Genomic DNA, 21,171 nt, shown 5'->3' with positions numbered 1-21,171 from the left:
CAGCACTAGAAACATGCCTGAACAAACCTGGTATTCATCACTCCATGCAAAACGCTTTTTTGTTTGTATAAATTGTAATTTTCCTACATTTTTTTTATTTTAATTTTTCTTTTTTTGTTGAAGCAATTATTCACTCTTTCCGCCCAGCGTTGTGATTTGACTCAGAACCGTTATTTGTCAGAACTTTCCCATGGATAGCGGACCTTGTAATGTAACTGAAATAAAAACGGTCTTCTGTAGGTTTTTGGAATTGTAATTCTACAGCACCTTTCATTGAGATGTTTGAACTGAAGGGTCAATAGACCTAAAATATGATGGATACAGTGTGAAAATGCATAGAGGGATTTGATATTATTTAGGTCTCTGCTAGTGTACCATGCCCAAACATTCATCCAATAAAGGGATAGTTGCTGTGCTTTTATTAGTCTTCACAGGGGCTTTTTTTTTTTTGCCAGATCCAAAGCTAAATATGTTGTAGATAGAAAATGTTTCCCTATATCTGAACCATGGTACAGCTGTGTTCTGTGAGGAAGGCATGTTTAATATGCAGTACTATTAAAGGAACACAGCAGGCCAGTCGCATAGGACTGTGACAGGTTTCTGAAAACCAGCACTGTGGAAAGTGGTGAATTGAGAACTGCGTCAGAAAACTTCTGGCACTATAAGTAAAAGTTGCAGTATGTATAAATGTGTTGCTTCCTCTGCTGCAATTTAAAATTGGTGCTGATCAAATCCTGTTCAGGAAGTATAGGGCTGAAAAATGGATCCCACTTTGTTCGACCTATTTATTTTAATAAAACAAATGTCTACTTAACTTTTTGTTCCAATGGGTTGTCAACTGTGGCCTCTGATTTCTCCTCTTCATTCAACTAAACCAATTGGTAACTTAATTGTATGGTATGATCTTATTTTATATATATCTAGGGTGATGGTGGTAAATATTGATTCACAGTACTGGGTTCATCTGATGTGAATGATTGATTAAATATTCTTTGTAATATGTCGGTGATTTAATATTAATCATTATTTTTATATCTGCATTTATCATAGTGTTAAATGCAGATATATAAATAATGATTAAACACTAGGATAAATGCAGATGTGTATATATCTGCGTTATATATGCATGTATTATATGCAGTTGTATACTGCAGTTTTAGCACTTAACTTACCAGGACTCGAATGCCATTACCCTGTGGTGGTATTAACATTAATATATGCATGCTTGGATTAGCTGCATTTTGGCCTAGCCCCTTCCTTTCCTAACTTGTCCACACAGGCAGAGCTGTATCGCTCTGTAAGAATTAGCAGGGGTCCTGTTGGAGCAGGGTCAGTTCTGAAGAGTCTTTCCTACATCAGTCCTGGTCTTGCTGGTGGTTAATTTTTTTATTTATTTTTTGCATTATTAATGTTCCTTTCACCACAGGAATCGAAAGGGGGGTGGGGGGAAGTTTGTGGCAAAGGAGAGCATTTAAATGTCCTCCATTATACATACTGTCCCCTTACTGGCGAGGTTGGGGACACAGTACAACTTAGTTATTTCGGGCTTGGTGGTTCTTTTTGCACCCAGACTATCTTTTGTGTTTGCAGACATCATATTGCTTTTCTGACATTTTGTTTTGGCTCTGCAGGATTGTTGAGAATGGACAAGAACGAGTTGAAATTGAAGAAGATGGACAGTTAAAGTCCTTAACAATAAATGGTAAGGAGCAGGTGCTACGCTTGGATAGCAAGTAAATTCAACGCACGCATGTATCAGAAATATTAACCTAAACAAGCACCATTTGTGGATTATCAGGAACATTTTTGAAGAAATCTAAAGAACTGTTCAGAGTATATCTGTACTTAATCTAAGACATAATTAAACAAAGCTCGTGGAGAGTTTCTGGTATGTCATAGACTCAGTTCAATTTTTGGGACCACGCTCATAGGACCACATACTTTTTTTGTTTTTTTTTATTATTATTTACGTCTTAATATCGTACGTTTTCTGTATGCACTTTTAAAAGTTTACCTTCAATTTGCCCATGGCATCACTGTAGCACAGAGCATTGATGGCCTCTTCCGGCGGCAGAAGGTTTAAACGAGGAGTGAGCCGTAATATTTCATTAGTGGTTGAACGAAATGTTCACTAACCGCATGAATCCTTTTACTCAATTTGTTTAAAATGTGAACAAAGTGTTAGCTGTCTGCCCTGCTCTCAATCCAACTTACCCAGCAAAACATGTCTTAGTCTGGACTCCATCATCTTAAACTAGATGTTAAACAATGCGTTTCTGGTTTCTATAATTTCAGGTTTATTGTTTTACTTGTGCATGTGTGCTGACAGTTTAGCACATTTTTGGAAGCTATTGTGTAATTTCACCAAGAAGACACTTTTTTTTTTTTTATTTTGTCATTTGCTAAAAGTTGGATTTGAATAAATGCTGATGTTTTGTAGTGCATTCTTTTATTCATTGTATTTGTAGCATTCTTGCTGTCTGTGCCTACCTGTGGGTAATTTTGGTAATTCTCACAACCAATTCTTTGCTTGTCATGTAATTGTGTGGACACGTTCTCCCCTCACTGTTCTAAATAAAAGAACATAAAAATAGTTTGAGACCACAATTCCCAGCTGCACTGTTTACAACCTGCTTATTGCTTCTTTTGTGTGAATGTATTAGTGCCACAGTACTCTGGACCACAAGAAGGAGGAATCTTGTTTGCAATATAACCTTGAAGCCCCAAGATTTTTCTCTAAATTATAAATTCATTTTTGCTTGATATTGACTAAATGACTGATGGAAAACCAAAAGGGTGCATGTCTTGACATGAATGAAGTGTCAGACTACATGTGTATGAAAGTATTGCATACAAAGTGTATTGTACTATGTCAAGCATACTGTGCATGGCAGATTTTGTTTTTGAAATCTACTTAAATAAATTGCAATCAAGATTTCCTCATTTTCACACCTGATTGAAACACTATTGCACGCTACATGCTCACTCTATAACTGTTCATGTTGACAAGTCTTGGCACTCATCAGTAGTTCCACAATTCGTATAAAAAGCTCACTTTATACTTGCATTTGTAGATTAAAGAAACCACTGACTCATTAATGACTTAAAATAAAGTATTTTACAAACCCAGCATTTGCCAAATTAAAATTTCCCCAAATACATCATAAATTTGCACCCCCCCCCCCCCCCCCCCAGGCAAATGGTAATGTTTAAACAATTGGCTTCTTCGCTGTTAGTGGCACACCAACAAAGCGTTTTTCCTGGTGCTACGAGTATGTGAACATGCTGACCTACAGAGCGCCACAAACCCTGTAGTTTGTAGCTTCCTATTGATCCTCCTGCTCAAACCCATTTTTAGCTGCCGTTTTAAAATACTTGATTGTCGTTCTAAAATGGCAGCTGAAAGTACGGTGAGCAGGAGGTCCTATCTGTTGGTCCACCCCACATCCTCCAAAGTGACAACATATTTGCTCTGTGATTCTTCTTTTTAAAACTGTTTAAGGGGGGAAATATAATTTTTGAAATGTGGAAGGTTACCAATGAAAGCACACAATTCATCTGGAAACGGTTATTTCTACATGTTAATAAACCTGGGAGACCTAATACTTTGTTACCTTTGCTTAAACTTGATCAAATTCACAGCAGGGGATCTCTCAATTGCTTTATTTTTAAAGTGCACCGATTACATATGCATAGCGGAGATGGCCATTTTATGGGTTGTTCCATGCAAAGACCATGCTCACTGAGGCACGCCATGCCCACAGTATGCCTTTCCCCTTGTGGTTTAAAGGTGTACTTTAAAATCTGTTTAGTGACTCTCCTTATGCAAAATTAAAGCAGCAATCCCATGAAAAAATTAAGTCTTTGGGTTTGTTGTACATCACCATGGATGGCTGCAAGAAGAATGTTAGTATTTACCATTTTTACCTTTTTGTGTTTTTGGTTTTTTTCTTCAGGCTGCTATTAATTTATGATTCTATTTAGCGTCATGTGCTACCCTAGCAACCACAGTCACACAGCACATTATGTAATGAGCAGAAAGGCTTTGGAAATCCACTCTGAGTGCTGTCTGCACTATGACATCCTTCTTCTCTTCCCCTCTGCTATCACATGACCTGTTGTGAGCCTGTGTCTGTGCAGCAGACTGACAGTGTCTATGTCTGACAGCCACACTCCAAAGCCATCTCTGCCTCCAAAGAGATTTTGAAAAGGAGATTTTTGAAAAGGCCATCTTTCTTAGATGTTTTTCACATGCATGCTTAACTTGCTATTTAAAAAGAAAAAATAAATAAATGTGGGATTGCTGCTTTAACTGCTTTAATTGTGCGTCCAATATGTACCAGGTACTTGAGTGGTTTGCAGCTTTGAACTCTCCTTCCATTCCCTCATGGATGGTTTGTTATACCAGCTTATCGACACATAACAACATCACTTTTGACAGATGGTGGTTGTCAGAAGCTTTCTAAGTTTACACATTTTAGCCTTTTAGTTTCCTATATTGATTTAGTGTTTTAACATTAATTCAGCCTTATTAAAACACATTGGCACTTAAGGGGTTAAGTATTACATTTTAGTAAATTTGAATACTTAAAGCCCTTTAAAAGCCTAAATGTGTTACAAAGTATTTAAAAGTTTGTTTCAAAATAGAACACTCCAGCTGAAACAATGAATTCATAGTACCACTTGTATCTCTTGTTCTTTTGGGATACTTTAAGTCACTCTTTTGCATGTTTGCATAATCGGTGAGATTGAATTCAGCACGATGTGCCCCTGGAGACTTTTGCATTGTATTTAATCTCCCCCAATGAATCCTTTGTTTTATACTAACACCACTAAGAAGAGTTGGTTATTCCATATGCACTGTTTTAGATAAGACTCTGAATCACTTAACCCATAAAGTTTAAACCTTTTGATTTCTAACACTTCTATTAAACTGGTATGTGAAAACCCTAACCATTCTTATTTCTGTCTGGAGTAAGATCTTGTGCTTCACTGAATTCAGTTTTTATATATACTTCTCAGCAAATGGTAACAAGCAATAAATATATCTGAACTCTGTTCTCTAGTTAATTTTAAAAAGGTTTATTGGTACTGTCCCCTTTAGGAAGAAGGGGAAAAAACACGCACACCATTTGGGTGGAAGGCTAGTTTCCGTACCAGGGTTGGAGTTACACTCTGGTGTCACACTTCCATCAAGGGGTGTGTTGAATTGGTCACCTACTTGAACTGGTATGAACTGTTACAAGATGGGGTTTTAATTTAAAAACCCAAATCCTATTTAAAAAAAATAAAATAGAAAAATGCAACTTTTGGTTCTTTAAAATGAATGCATCAGAGTTGTTTGCTTGTAACCTATTTGTTTATGCTGGGTTCTTTAAAAATGTTTTTTTTTGTTTTTATTCTTCTGAACTTTCCAAGATTACCCACTTGCCACAAAGGCCAAGATGTGCTACTATACAATTAAGTAAATGCTTGCTTTTGCCATGTTGATATTTTGTACTGAGGTTTTTTTTTCCCTCTGACATTTCAGTTCTTAAAGTAGGCGCAAGACGTGAGTCTTCATGAAAAGTGTCTTTGTGCAGTCAAGCCTCATACATGTTGGGGTGATTTCTTGGTGTTTTACATTCTTTTAGAATTGGTTGTAAATTGAAGAAGGTTCTATTACAAGAGTGTGAAAGTTTCAGTCCCAAAATCGTTTAAATGCTGCTTAGTATAACTACACATCATGAAACGGGAAGTTGTGTTCTTTAACTTGTGCTTATATTCTAGTTGGAAATATTGCTTATACAAGAGTGTATGCTCTCCCACAGAATGTAAATCAATAGGTATGTATACATGCAGAACTATTGAGATGTATTACAGCTATGTATGGCCAATAGTAGATGCTTCATTTATGACAAATGTCCACTTGATTTTACTGTTTGTATCAAATTGAAATGAAAATTCAACTAAAAATAAAACCTTGACCAAACTAGTCCCAGATTAAGCATCAACTATCTTCTACTGAACATACCTAGCTGTAAAACGTCTCCCTAGTTCTGTGCCTATACACAATTTTTTTTTTTTTTTTTTTATTCAACTGAATCCATGTTTCTGCTACAATGGATTTTTGCATATTTCCCTTTTCAAATCAATACATTATTCTACACTTTTCTCTGCATATGTATTTATTGGAGGAGATATATTTGAAGCACTAAGAAGGGTTGCTATGTGGACCACAGTGTTTATACCCTTTTTTTTTTTCCCCCTTCTGTATCTAGCAGCCAGTGTAAATACTGAAATCTGGGTTCACCAATGATACGCTACAAACGAACCCTATGTTATCTCAAGTGTGCTAGGCAATCTGTGGCTTCCAGTGGTGCTTAAATATGTGACTCGGATTCACACAAGGCTTTTCAGTTGTGTGGTTTTGGCTTTTTCCCTCCACGAAAAAGCAGCAACTATTTTCTTAAGATACTGAACCATTGAAATGAATGGGTTCTGCTTAGATATTGTCAAATGAGCAAATGGTCTGCGTTTTGACTGCTTGTTAAATAAACCTCTCCCATCCACACAATGGTGAGTGGCAGCTTTTGAGCTGATCTAATAATTAATGGGAATCTAATGTATGACAGCCGAGTCTAATTTAATCCTTTACATGCATTTTGCGGAAAACAGCTAAAGAAAAATGCTTTGTAATTCTGGTATTTCTCCTGCACCTGTCACACAAGCTGTATGGAAGTGAAGTTGTTAATGCAACCAGGACGCCACGTGACTGCACGCCATGAGCCACCTGTCACCTCCTGTATATTTAATACTACATACTGTTAATGTAGTTGCTGCTACTAGTCTTCACTGTTTTTTTTGTTTTGTTTTTTATATTCATATTGATCTAATATACTTTATAAATCTCTGGGATTTGGCTACATCATGGAGAATATGGATGTGTAAAACCCAACTTAACAAGAGTTTAAGTTTTAACCGCCTTTTGTTATCATCAGTCCGATTTACGGTCAGGTTTTTAAGGGGAAATTACCTGTCTCCTTTGACACCTAAATAGGGGAAAATAAAAAGCCAATTATCTGAAGATCCAGAAGTCTTGGGAAGCTAACCCTTTGTATGCTAGACCCATTTGCCCAAGAAACTCCTCTTTACACGCGACGTAAGCGATTTAAACAGCTGCTGAAAAGACGTCTGGTATTATATTCTCTTCATGCATTAGTTGTCATGCATCAGAGGGGGAAAAAAAGACTAAAGATTGAAGAGCTTTATATTCTAGATGTTTTTCTCCCCGGTTGAGACCATGTAACAGTTAACCATTTTACAGAGATGTTAGGGTATGGGGGGGTGGAGGAATGAAAAACCACAGTCCTGCTTGGCCAATATATTTTGTTGTAATGAATAGGGAAGAGAATGTGAGAACGTGTTCTATTGTTTTGTCAAACTGAATTTATATCAGCTGAAGTCTAGAAACCATGTAAATGTTTTATATTTTCTACCAGAAGGCAGCAGGTAAGTTAATTTTATAAGTTGGGGTATATGATGTTTTATTTTTTATAAAACAATGTGGAGATAGCTGCTTGAATATCCACACTAAATAAAGTCAAAGATTATCATGAGAAATATGTGTATGCATTTAATCAGTGACATTAAAGTGGTTTCTGGTGATACATACAGGTATTGCAAAATAGCGCTCTTTCAAGTGTAGATAAATTTACCTTGCTTTAGCGGAGCTTTGTGCTATCTACTTAGTGCTTTGACAGGTGTTTCTATAAAGCTCCATTATATTTTTTCACATGTTAACGATTGTAAACGCTGTAGGCTGTTGAAATGGATGCAGAGACTGGTTGTCAGAAGGTGCCTGTGTATGGGTTCATTCGCTTAACGTGTGCCCCAGTACTGGAAAGCATTTATTATGGTTCAATGTACATTAAGCAAACTGATGTAAACAACCCTGTGTATGAGCTCTTAGACATGGGGGGAAAAATATACATATCTATTTTTTAAAGAGCAAAACTTGCACTTTGGACTCTCGCAGAGCCTTAATTTCCACCAGTTTGCCCAACTACTCTCCTCTTGCTTCTGTTGTGTTGCAGGCCCATGTGACTTGGTGCAGTGTGAGGGTGTTTGTATGAAGTATGCACACCAGTGCAGTTTGTATTGTGCTAGGAGCAAAAAACAGGATATTGGAGTAAGGTGGTGCTTTCCTTGCTGTGTGGAGATGTGTGTGGCCATTTTCACTTTGCAAAAGTGCTTTGTGCCATTCTATAGTATTTAATGGGACCCGGTTTGTGCTCCTTGCCCAGCAGAGGAGCATGTTTCCAAGCGTACTACGAGCAATGTAGTAAAAACTTCTTGCGTACAAGACTAGCACTTGGTAAAGCGTTCTGATATCCCCTCACTCTCAGGATTAATTTAAGACATAAACAAGGATTGACTGAGCAGCATTTTAGGAAAAAACTATTGAAAAGAATGATCCTAAAGTGATGGGAGGTTGAATTTGATGTGACATTTTGCAGTAAGCACCTCTGAAGACTCTTATCTCCACAAAGCAAGGCTTGTTAAACGTATTTGAAAGTGTCTCTCGAGAGAGGAGAGTAGACTCATGCTTTGGGCAGGTAATACAGGCATCTGTACAGAGCCAGTGTTTTCTGATGCATATTGAGGGTACTTTGTAAATGGCCTACTTGTTTTAAGCTGCAAATTTTTTAAAAAAATATAGATTATATCATTTTAGTATAATATGACTTTTTGTGGAATTGAAGCTATCTAGTGACTACATTAATAGAGCATGGGTTCCCCCTTGGTAATGTCATTTGTGTCAGTAAATAGTTTTTGGTGTGTTTTGCGATAATGGCCTATTGCAGCTGCCTTAATTGTTAGTAAGTACTCAAGAAGCAAGGCCTATACCTGGTGGTAGTCAGCATATCAATCCGACAACACTTACCCTGACATGATGACTCCGAAGGGCTCGTTTCCAACGAGGATCGATAACGACTGCTGTGGAATCGACTGTAACCAATCATGAATGAAGAATCCGGCACAACTTCATGGCGTCACTTACATCCGCGTTAACCGCCTGGGACGCTGTTGGTAAGTGACGTCATGAAGTTGCGCCGAATTTTTCATTCCTCGTGATTGATTGCAGTCTCTTTCCACAGCAGTGGTCATCGATCCTTGTCGGAAAGGAGCCCTTCGGAGTCGTCATGTCTGGGTAAATGTCGGATTAGTTAGTGTCCTTTATAACGTATCGCACCCCCTGTACCCTTGTATCATAGTTGCATTGTTCTGATTGGTATTTTTGTTATGGATGTACATGTGTTTGTGATAACACACCTACATCACCGAAGTGCAAAATGGAGCCAAAAAATAAGTCCCATAAACGTATAGGGCCATACCTGATCTAGTGCAGATTGAGAGTTCTTTTGTGGAGCATGAAAATGCTCTCTTCCCCTTTATCTGGCTAGGGTAACTCGCTCCACAAACTAAAATCTGTACTGCTCTGCAAAATCGGTGTGCTTAGACTGTACTCTGTGAGGATGTCTTCGCTCTGCCTGACTGCTCCAATCTGCCTGTGCAAATACATAAATGGCCATCCTACACGGTCCCGGGAAAAGCTGGGCACACTTGTGCAACGCAAGGTGCACAGTGGCTCCAAAGATACTTTTTGACACTTTGGTCTTTTTGTAAATGGCTTCCTGTTTTTTTCCTGCTCACTTCATGTGGGTGACCTTTTTAGGAGGCAAACAGTAATATTCATAAACAGAAAGTATCTCAACACCCACAAAGGTTTGTAAACTACCCAACGGCTCCATAGACACGTGGTCAGCACATTTTGTTCATTCCCAACAAAATCTCTTCATAAATGTTGTTCGATTGCAAAAAGGGCAAACTGATGAGTCATTATTACCATTTGGTCTCCTCTCCTGGGAGACTAGGAAATGCATGCAGGGCCTTATCAGTACCAGTCACAAACAGCTGGTTAGTCTTTATTTATCACGGGAGTGTATTTAGTAAACTGCAGGTTTGAAAAAGTGATGTTGCCTAAAGCAACCAATTAGATTCTGGCTGGCATTTTAATAACAAGAATCTGATTGGTTGCTATAGGCAACATCTCCACTTTTTCAAACCTGCAATTTAGTATATATACCCCTGGGACTGTATCGGACGTCTTTGTAAGTTCAGATAATGACAGAGCATGTGTGTTGCAAGTGAACACAACAGATTGCGCTGAAATACTTTGTGCTGCTGATGCTAGCTTAATACTCCAACTGGCTATAGGTTATTCCAGTCCTGTGTGTCTGGCCACAGTGTTGTCTTCATTTTCTCAAAAATGTGTACACAAATTCACATTAAAACTGTTTAGCGTTGCAACACTATGTACCTGGTTCCATTTTTGGCAAATGGCAGCAGACTTGGGTGTGTAAATGTTACAATTATCTTTACAAAAGAACAAAAGTAAGTAAAGTAGTAATGGTTGTAGCTATTAAACTATAGAATCTTAAGAAACCATTAAATATAAGTTGATCGCTATGAAACGTGATCCTAACTTTAAGGAATGTACTTGTAAAGCTTCCAGCACCAGAACTTTTCTTTGTAGCTGTATCTTGCTTGCTAGCATGAGTCAAACGTGGTGAGTAGACGTAGAATGGGACTAGTGTCCATGGAGCAGTATCTTCAGTTCCAAAACAGTCTAAAACATACCAGGACCTTACCTATGTGGAGTTTGTATGTTCTCTCCGTGTTTGCGTGGGTTTCCTCTCACACTCCACAGACATACTGGTAGGTTTATTGGCACCCTTCTGTATAGCCACGTGGAAGAGAATACAGATTGTAAGCTCCATTGGGGGCAGGGGGGTGTGCTGATTGTTGAAATCTTTACTCTAAAGAGCTGCACAATATGTAGATGCTACTTAAATTACCATTAATAAATAAAAGTTGTGCTTAATTCTAAAATTGAAGATTTGTGCTTCAGGGTGATGATACTAGTGTTATCCTGTTAACTCTGCTGAAACCAGATATATTATGACTTTAATGTCCATTGAATCTTGGATGCCTAGCTAAAACATAAAATTGATGTATTACAGAAAGGTGACAGACCATAGATAATGCACTCAAAATTGGGGGGTTGTTTTTTTTTTTGGGGGGGGGGGGGGGGGTGTGTTATGCTGTGTTCTGTCATCTGTCTGAGTTAACACCCTGAAGGGACAATACAGAGTTTTTTATTTTTTTATTTTTATTTTTTATTCTCCCCATATTCGTGTTGATTTCTGCAGTGTGGCATGATTGTTGTTTTGTCACTTGCAGAAGTCTGACACACTAGATCTGGACTTCTTATAGGGGTTCTCTACTGAAAACTAGACCTTTTATATGTGCACTTTGTGTATGCAGCACATGGTGAAACAGGCTTTTGTGTTTAGCTGAACCACAGTGATTATTGCTGTTTCCATGACTGGTGTTTGTAGTGCTTTGGTTCCACACAGCAGTTTTAGCATTTTGGCCTCATGCCCCCTCACTGTATGGGACTGTTCTACAAGCTGTATGGTCTATTGTTAACATTGTGTTGTAAAAAGTGAATGTTGCTTTAAACCTTTCATGTCTCAATGGGGGAGTCTTCTGTATTTGTATAGACTGCTCTTTAAAAATTAATTGGTACATTTGAAAGGTCTTGGTGACTTCCTGCTAGAAAATGTGGCTGTTGGAAAGAACAAATAGAACCTCTATCTAGCTCTATATACGCTTAAAAGTCTGCAGGTAATTTACACTAGCTATCAGTTTTGTCACTTGATATTTATAACACATTTTAAGCAGTTATATAAAAAGTCAGTCATTTTTGTACACCATCTATATGCCCCTAACCTTTGACCTGTCATTAACTATGTGCATTGATAAAACCTTGCAACTTAATCTTTGGCTGCATCATTCTTGTGGTCGTACACAATTGGGAATGGTATCTTTGATATCTAATACACACCATTTATACGCAATCCTGTATTTAAAGAGTTTGTGTGTGGGAGCACTTACTGGCACAATTGAATGTAATTGATAACCCTGCACTGTCTAACTACAATATGCATGTTGCCTGGAGAAAATACTCTACCCATATTTTGTATAAGCAGCATGGAATTGTGTAGTTCAGCATTATTTAGGCATTCAGTGTGTACATTGGAGAAGGCATATTCATTCAAATTCTTTATTTATCCAGACAAAAACCATTGAGCAGCTTCCTTAACAAGGTGGACCTGAATCATGCAAAGTGATACATTTAAATGCAGACAAATGGACAGTAGATGCAGACCTGCAATAGGCAGAATAAACATGTTTGAATTCAGGTAAAAGACAAGTTGGTAGGATATACATAACAATGAGGTAGATCATAGCATTAAAAATGTTTAACCAAATACAACATCCATGATTTAGAGTTCCTCTAAAGCAAAGGCATTATAGTCCAACCAGAAGATTATGTAAAGTGCAGATATGCCTGGGGGTAGACCTGTGTTGTTTTGTTTTGAAAGGAAGTGGTTCTCCTATTTGCAGATTAAAATTTTAAGGTGCAGTCACTACTAAAAAATTTTTTGCTCCCGCTCACCTCTAGATATAAATTGTGTTAATCACATAGGTGTTGCCTATTGCTAGCAATGAGAAGTTGTGGCAGGACCGGCCATCTCAGAGGTGCAAATAACAGGTAATAGAATCTTAAGGTTCTACTTTGCCCTTGAAATATATGTATTACATTTTGCTCAATTTATTGTCTATAGGTTAAACTGGGCCAACAGCGGTAAACTAATTCTGATCTGTAGTGGGACTTAAATTCCTAACTCCATTCCTCATTCCAATGTAGAATGAAGCAAATACTCAGCTTCACAATTTTTAAAACGTTGGTCCTCTCTATCTATTAAAAAACTGTTACTGTATTTTACATCACACGCTGCCATAAATGGTACTAACAATAGAGCCATAACTAGACAGTGAGGAATGCAAAAGAATACTGCCCCATATAGACTTACACAGGGAAAAAATTGGATAAGTTTCTTTCCTATAGATACAACTTTATTTTAACTTTAAATTTTGTGCTACAGATGAGTAGACGGAGTTTAGTTTGCATTCTACATTTAGATGACCTTTAAGTGTATTACATCTGGAATTTTATAAACTACGTGTTGCAACACAGCCGTTTTCTCTGCATTCCGAACATAGCTTTTTCATGAGAACAGCTGTTTTTGGTTGAACTTTACTTTATTTGACAAAAAAACAAAACAAAAAAAGTATTTGGCTGATTAGAAGAACACAGATTACTGTTACATCCATTCAAAGCATCCAATGAAAAGTAAAGTTTGATTAGGTTTTGGGGTTCAGGTCAATGCTGTCAAGGTTTTTCAAGACAAACCCTGACCATGTGTTATATAGATATGAGAGAGGTGTAATCTATCAATTTATTATAACTGTATCCAGAGGATATCCTATGGCAGTGTTAATAAGGTGGTCTCTCTCTGCATACTGGAGGCTGCCATTTTGTTGGCTGAAAAATTATTCATGAGCAGGTTGCTAGCTCACTAGGAATTTGGAACATCACTAATGCACAAACGCCACCTCATTTATGTCGCTGGCTCCTAGTGAGTTTGTACAATGAGTCATCATGGCTATTGGGTTCAGCCAACAAAATGGCTGCTTCTTCTTTGAACTATAGAAAGATTTGAAACTCATAGGAAACATATGACAACCTTCCCTAATGGAGTTTGCATTTCCTTAAATGGGCAGCAAAAATAATGCAACACACTATATATGCTAAAAAACCTCAGTAGCAGTTAATGTGTGTCTCTGAAATAAACTGTAGGAGTGATTGTGGGTAAATCTGTCGTAGTACAGTTTTAGGTCTTTAAATAAACCATTTGTGTCTTAACTACAGCATACAGTTTCCAGCTTGTTTTGTTTAAGTCTCCTAGGCAGCAATGAACTTTTACTCATACAAAGTTAGAGATAATGGTCTGTTTTATATTCACTATATGTTACTCTGACATTTACTGAGCAATCAATGTGTATGCTGTAGATGGGATGAATGAAAAAGTTTCACTTGTCATGGAAAACAAGATGGTTAGTTTTTGTCTGTTGCCCAGCGCTGCCCTATAGCCATCTTAATGTTAAGTGTAAAAGCTGCTGATGAGCAAATCTCTCTCACTCCTACTCCTAATGTGTCACATTCAAATATCCCTCACCACTATTTGTTGTTTTTGGTTCTCCTTTACAAATTGCTTTAAAATGAATAGAAGCCATGCTGTAACAGAAGCATGGCAATGAGTTTCCATTGTTTCATACTATTGTGCATATTTCTCTAGGGCCTGTGGTATATTGACATTACACCTTGGTGAATGCATTAGTGTATGTCCTAAGACTGATATGAAGGAGAGTAGTTTATTTCCACTCCTCCCTTCATATTTGCCTCCTCTTGATCTCTTGGACTGGTTGGCTGCTGGGAGAGCATAGAGGCGCACAGTCAGGGCGGGGTACAAATGGTACTGAGAAATTACCATGTGGCTTGTGCACTTTTTTCTCCTATTCAGTGTCAAAAATCTTTTTAGAGTAAAGCTATTTTTTCTGTAATAACTTATTACACATGGTGCCGTTCTACTCCAAAGCCCCTTAATTAGGAAAAGGTTTGGCGTTTTGTCTACCATTCCTTATACAACTTGTCCCTGTAACTTCTAATATTCATATCATTTTTATAGGGTCTAGATTCATTACCAGTATGGATATGTCAGTTGTAAACTAGATTATACTAATATGCAGCTTGGCTATATCCTCAGGTGGAGTTGTTATTCCTAATGATACATGAATGTAATGAATACTGAAGTAAGGACTTAACCTGTGATTTCTACCACATACACGGGTGTTAAATGATCAATGTGCTTTGTTGCTCATAGTCCAAAGAAAAGAGCGTAAGCGCATGGAGATGTGTACACACATTCAGACTTTACTCACATTAACCATTACCACTTGCTAAAATTACAGTATACATAGGGACCTATTTAAGAAAAGGGCGAAATCGCTTTTGCTGGCGAACGGTATATTTAGTCAGTAACAGGCTTAATTTCACTTCACTAGCGATAACCCTACCGGCGCTAAGTATTGCCAGCTAACGGCTCCCCATGAGGAGCATGGGTAGTAATCCGTGTCAAACATCCCCTGCAGCATATTGTACATACAGTATAGGTATTTAGAAATAAAAATATATATTCAATATGTTGGAGGGAACATTTGAGACGTATTAATGAATACACTCCTCATGGGGGAGCCCTTAGCTGGCAATACTTGGCACCGGTGGGGTTATCGCCCGCAGTAACTTCATGTTTAGCAACTTGGGTATATGAACTTTGATACATATAGACAGTGCCGGATTAAGGGAATGGAGGCCCCCCCCCCCCCCCCCCCCGTGATCTGAGCTGCCCGCCCCCCCCCCCTCCCCCGGCACTTACCTCCGTGAGAGTGAGACTCACGAGATCTCAGTAAGGAGACTACAGCGCGCCGTAGAAGTACTGCAGTGAAATTGCTCAGCAGCACTTATCGCGCCGGGGGCGCCCCCGACCGATCAATAATGCTGCTGAGCACTTTCAAGGGCCCCCTAGATGCCATAGGCCCCTGGGCTGTAGCCCAGTTAGCCCTATGGTTAATCCGGCCCTGCATATAGAAGAAAGTCTTCCCATATGAGTTTGACGGGAGCCTCACATCACTGTGCTACTTTCCAGTTTACAATGCCTAAATTCTACACGAGTTTACAATATCAAAGGTGAATGTAGTTATAGCAGTGTTTTTAAGGAGCTTTTTATAATTTTTAAGCATTTTCAGGTCCTTTTAAAATGAGAAAAATAATGGGCAAAAATATTGCTAGCTAGTGGGAATAGTGGGGTTTGTAATACATCTGATGTATTTGGCTGTGTGTGTGTGTGTGTGTGTGTGTGTGTGTGTGTGTGTGTCCTCATGTGTTCTACATTCCCCGCTGTTTCAGTGCTTTAAAATGCATAAATAAAAATTGGCTTGTGAATAATGCCAAAAGCTCATCTGGCTTCTAGATATTATATTACGTTAACAATTTTACTTAGTGTGTATAAAATGGAGAAGATGAAGGGAATGGAATTACCTTTAGTAATAATCACTACAGTGTAAGCAATAATGTAGTGTCCGTTCACATGGGCCTGCAGGAAATCCAGCCCTGTATGTAATATGCAGCATATACTCAGTGCTTTTAGTGTGCTGGAACAGTGTTTTGTTCACTGCTTTTCCAGTGTGTTTTGCATCTTGTTCTCCACCTTACATAGTAAGTTATTTTATTTCCTCTGTAAATGTGCCCTACGGTTTTCAAGGCTACTACGATTTACCTTGGTTAACTTTAGTTCAAAACACGACATGATGTCTGAGACTGAAGCCTGAGGATGTCCTTGGAGACCGGACTGGTTCTGATGTTGGCGTATCGGGGTAATGCAGTTACCAAGTACACGATGTGTCAAATACTAAACTGGCTGTCCACACTCTTAATCAGTGGAATGTTGCGTTCTGCATGTTGCATCCAAAGCCATTACTTTTAAAAAGTGATCTAGCATGTGTAAATATAATAACTTTGTTTAAAAATACTGAAATGTAAGTTAGATATATACTCAACAATGAATAATATTATTTTAAAGCACCAACATTTTAGGAAGGAAACATAACTTACAGTATCTTGCAAAGTGAAAAAGATATCCAACATTGACAAAATGTTCAGCATAATAATCAAATGGGCACAGAAGAGGAGGGTTCAAAGGGCTATTGCTGTGGAGAATTGCTGTGGAGGGAACTGTTGAAGTGGGGATTAAAAAAAAATCATAAATGGCCATCATAGCCCTCTTCACCTTGCCATCAGATATCCCCACATGCTGCTTACATACACATCGGCCTCTCCATATGCCCATTACATACCATGCGGGCTCCCCACATGCCATGATGTCTACCCACATTCCTCATACATGCCATCAGATCTCACCATGTGCCCCTTAAATGCCAATCAGCTTTCCCCACAAGCTGAGGTCTACCCACATACCTCTTAAATGCAGTCAGCCTCCACCCCCTGCCCACATGACCCTTATGTAACCTGTAACAACTCCCACACAGAGGAAGGAGGGAGAGCACACGACGCACTCCTCCTTCCCTGATTGGATTGCCTGTCATAATGTGACCTCCTTGCGTAATGCTGACAAATGCAGTCACATTTTGCAGGCGGCTGCTCTCTGTCAACCAAGCAGTCGGATGTTTCCAAATCTGCGACTGTCGGCACCCGGAGCACTGTGCTTGGGTGATACCCAAGCCAGCCAGGAGCAACAATTCTAAGCTCAAAGACCTGCATGCTACTCTATAGCCATGGGTTGGCCACCGCTGATCTATACCATCTCCATATGCTCGATTATGAGTCTGATTTGCAGCTTCTGTTAAATCATCTTCATTATCTTGATCCGTCTGTCTTTATGTACCCTATGAACACACACTGCCTACCTGTGACTGATTGTTTTGAAAAATGTTCTGCATAGCAGCTTGTTTTTATTTAATTTATATTTTATTTGTTTTATCCATGAAAGTGGCAAGCTCCTGCTTGTAGAAGACTTCCTATACTAGCCCAAAGCTATCTCTGTAAACAGAAATTGCTTCTGAAACCCACGCTGCTAAAGAAAAGTAATGCTTTATTTTAATCTTATTAGGCCAAAAGTCGTTTCCTTATGTAATGGACTGTGGTCTCTGGCTCTTCAAGAGTTGATACTGAATGTTCCCAGATATTCCAGATTATTAAAAAAAATGTATTTGCTTCTACGAGGCAACAGTATATGTAACGTAAGAAAAATGTTGAACAGAATCCAGAGCAAATATGAGATCACAGTACTCTTAATGCAATAGATAGCTAAATATTTTTATAGACATGATCAATCTTCATAAAAGATACTTTGAGGATACAGTATATATTCTGGACAATGTCGAAATGATCTAGATATTCATAAACTAGCCATTGTGAAAGACATTGAATTCTGAAGGTGTGTTCAGGGTAACTTTGGAAGGCAGCAATAGTGAGGCGTTAGGAGAAGCTAAGTTCGAATTGTTTTATTAGCTTTGTGCAAAATATTTTTCATTTTTCAAATTTTGCAGCATATGTGGCAAGTTTTAGACTTGACTTCTCTGAAGGTCAGTGTTGCATAGAACAACCTTTAGCCAATCAAATCATTGCAGTGTTAACTGCAGCTGGAGTGTGATAGATGTGCAAGGGATGGACCTGTCCGCCCATGTGATAGGACGGGGCTGCAGGCGACAGGATGAACATGGGGAATTGGAGCCAAGCAGGAAGCCACAGACATAAATTAATGCCCTCTATCAGCACTTTATTCTGTGCGGCTCTCGTCAATCTTAACGCAGAAAGCTTGTAGCGTTAAATGCACCTTTGTGTATGGTTGGACATACATTTTAGCATTTGTCCACATGTGAGACTTTCTGTAACTGCTTAAGGCAGAAACGCCATAGTGTAGCTTGGCTATCACTAGCAGTATACACTCGATTGGTGTTGTGGAGTAATGTGCTAAGCTTATTATTAATCATATGTATTGTATACTGTTTTTGTGTTGGGAAGTTTGAACTACCCAGCCACTTTGTCTCCCCTCTCCCTGCTTTCACTGGACTGGTCATTCAAGGCCGGTAACTGGGAGCCCCCACTGTAGAAATAAAGGTCAAACTGGGATACATTTACCTATGCTACACCCATAGTGAGGTGTTTTGTTTTTACTCAATGTGTATCTTCACTGTAATATAAATCAATAGCATTCCTTTTACCTATCCCATTTATCAGAAGCCAGATCCTTTTCTGTTGATGCATGGAAAGACAGCCAATTGTGACGAAATCACACTTGTGTACAAGGTGTTAAAAGCACTTAGTCCTGGGCCCATAAATGCTGTCACTAAACAAAGCACTGTACACTTTAGATGCTTACATAAGGCAGTATGATGCTGTCATTTAGTATGTTTTAAATATTTAACACAATGAAACTTTCTATTCATGTTTAGTATAAACACTACTTTGCATTTATGAAAACTGAGGTTTTAACCTCTTATTCAAGATAATGAAACGGTACACTGCGATCAAATTTTCCATAATGTATATGACCACAAATTATAATATAAACACAGAATGGATCTATTATAATAGGAACAGTTGTGAAAACTCTCTGTCTCTGTCTCTGGTAGTGGAATTTTTTTGCAGTTGCGACGTTTTTTGCTTCATGTTTCAACGTTTACTTGCTGTAAATTCTTAAGTGTCTCTGATATCCTATTCATAATAAGTGCCAAGATACAGCTGCATTAAGCTTACTTAAAAGATTTAAAGAGATTACAACCAATCGCACACAGAAGCTTGGATTATGGTTCAGCAAATGTTTTGCCCTTTGCTGACAGATGAGTATAAAGGGGTTAACTTCAGTGTTAGGTGCATCTATCTGCTCACATTTTCTTTGCTGGTGATAGCTGTAATTTTAGAGATTACTTTAACGTCTCTATGGTAACCATGAATCCAGATTATGTAGGCCTTGATATAAAGCCAGATCTAATGTAACAGTCCAAATGAGAGATGCATTGTGTATATATGTATATTTTTCACACTGAAGAATATCACATTTTTTAGTTTTCTAGAATTCGAATTTTTATTGGTCACACATGTTTATGTTCTGAGTCGTACCAACCCCGACAATAAATCCATAAAGCAATAAAGATTTAACAAATACGAACACATACCATTTAGCTGAACCACCTCTGACAGTCTGTAGTTCTTTTAGATAAGTCTCTAACAACTGAACATAGATGGATCAGGTTTATTGGGGAGCAGCAATGGGCAGCAAGTTCGAGGTCTTGGCCCAGACTTTCAGTAACATTCTGTTCAGCACACTGACTGGGCAGTCAAGGACACCTATTTTCTCCATCTTTAGCTATGCCAGTGTTCCTCTTGCAGTGTGCTTTTGGACTTTTTTTTGGGGGGGGTGGGTGGTTCAGCTGGAGTGGTTTCTTTTTGACCCTTTCACATAGGTGGTATTTGTGAAATGTTATGTACAGTATTTTATTTTCCATGGCAGCCCCTGACTTCTGTAGGTTGTTTAACATCACAGCTGGCTAGTAATACCACTTTCACAATGCCGCCCTGGCAATACCCCGATTTTATGAACTGGGATATTGTAGGGTGAAAGTGCAGGACTCACGGGCAAATACCTGGGTATTTAAGGGTTCACACTGAACACATGATGTTGCCAGGGAGACCCGGGCAGACCCAAGAGGAGCTTTGATTGGCTCCTCTTGAGATGTGTGGTTTTGTTTTTTAACTTTACAATAGCTTTTGGTGACGCCCACTGTTCACACTGGAGGCTACCTGGGTCGGACCCGGAAATAACCTTCCAAAAGACTTGGGTCTAATTCTCGGAATTTGACCTGGACCCATTCACACTGAGCCTTGGCCCGGGTCGTCTGGGCTTGCCCCGGCAATGACCCAGGTTTTTGACGCCATGTGAATGAGGTATAACTTATTCTTTGTAATTCACCTTCTTGTTGGGTTAGTTTAAAAATAATAATGATAAAAAAAATAAAATGTTAAATATTTAAAATAAAAAATAAAAAAAAGTGTAGGTGTTCCAATTGTTAGTTAGGCTTTCCCATGCATTTACTGTATTTGCCGTCGTTTGCATCTCAAAGATGGCGAGGTGCAGGAGATGGGGCTTTTCTATACGTAGGTGCTATATAAATAACTGTCAATACTAGCTAGTGATTTACAGAGAATATTTAATTGTTCACATCAGTGCCTGCCGTGTGGAGCTTATAGTCTTTAGTCCCTATCTCGTGTACACACACACACACACACACACACACACACACACACACACACACACACACACACACACACACACACACACACACACACACACACACGTGAAGGCTAATTGGCTTCTCCAAAAATTAACCAATTTTTTTTTTTTTTTTTTTTTTGTAATTCTGTGACAAATCTTCTCTCATATGCGTTCCTTAAAATACAGACCCCCTGCAAAATGGACTAACTGAAAAAGTTAAGCTGTGTACACACTACACTACAGGTTTTTAGTTTTTTTTTATAGAATGTACTAGATAAAACCTGCAGTCTGGTTGAAGTAGTTGGTT

General features: G+C 38.5%; 1 protein-coding gene across 1 annotated transcript in view; it reads left to right on the top strand.

Annotated features, from left to right (window-relative positions):
• The window catches only part of DNAJB6 (DnaJ heat shock protein family (Hsp40) member B6), a 55,032-nt gene that overhangs the window by 25,439 nt on the left and 8,422 nt on the right, over positions 1-21,171 (top strand). Inside the window, exon 8 of the mRNA XM_075212114.1 lies at positions 1,632-1,702. Within this exon, the coding sequence (XP_075068215.1) occupies positions 1,632-1,702 (71 nt within the window). The remainder of the gene's footprint in view (positions 1-1,631; positions 1,703-21,171) is intronic.

This window comes from Mixophyes fleayi, chromosome 5 (genome assembly GCF_038048845.1).
Source record: "Mixophyes fleayi isolate aMixFle1 chromosome 5, aMixFle1.hap1, whole genome shotgun sequence".
NCBI classification, from domain to species: Eukaryota; Metazoa; Chordata; class Amphibia; order Anura; family Limnodynastidae; genus Mixophyes; species Mixophyes fleayi.
Note: the sequence above shows the minus strand (reverse complement) of the source record. Positions and strands in the feature narration are given on the sequence as shown.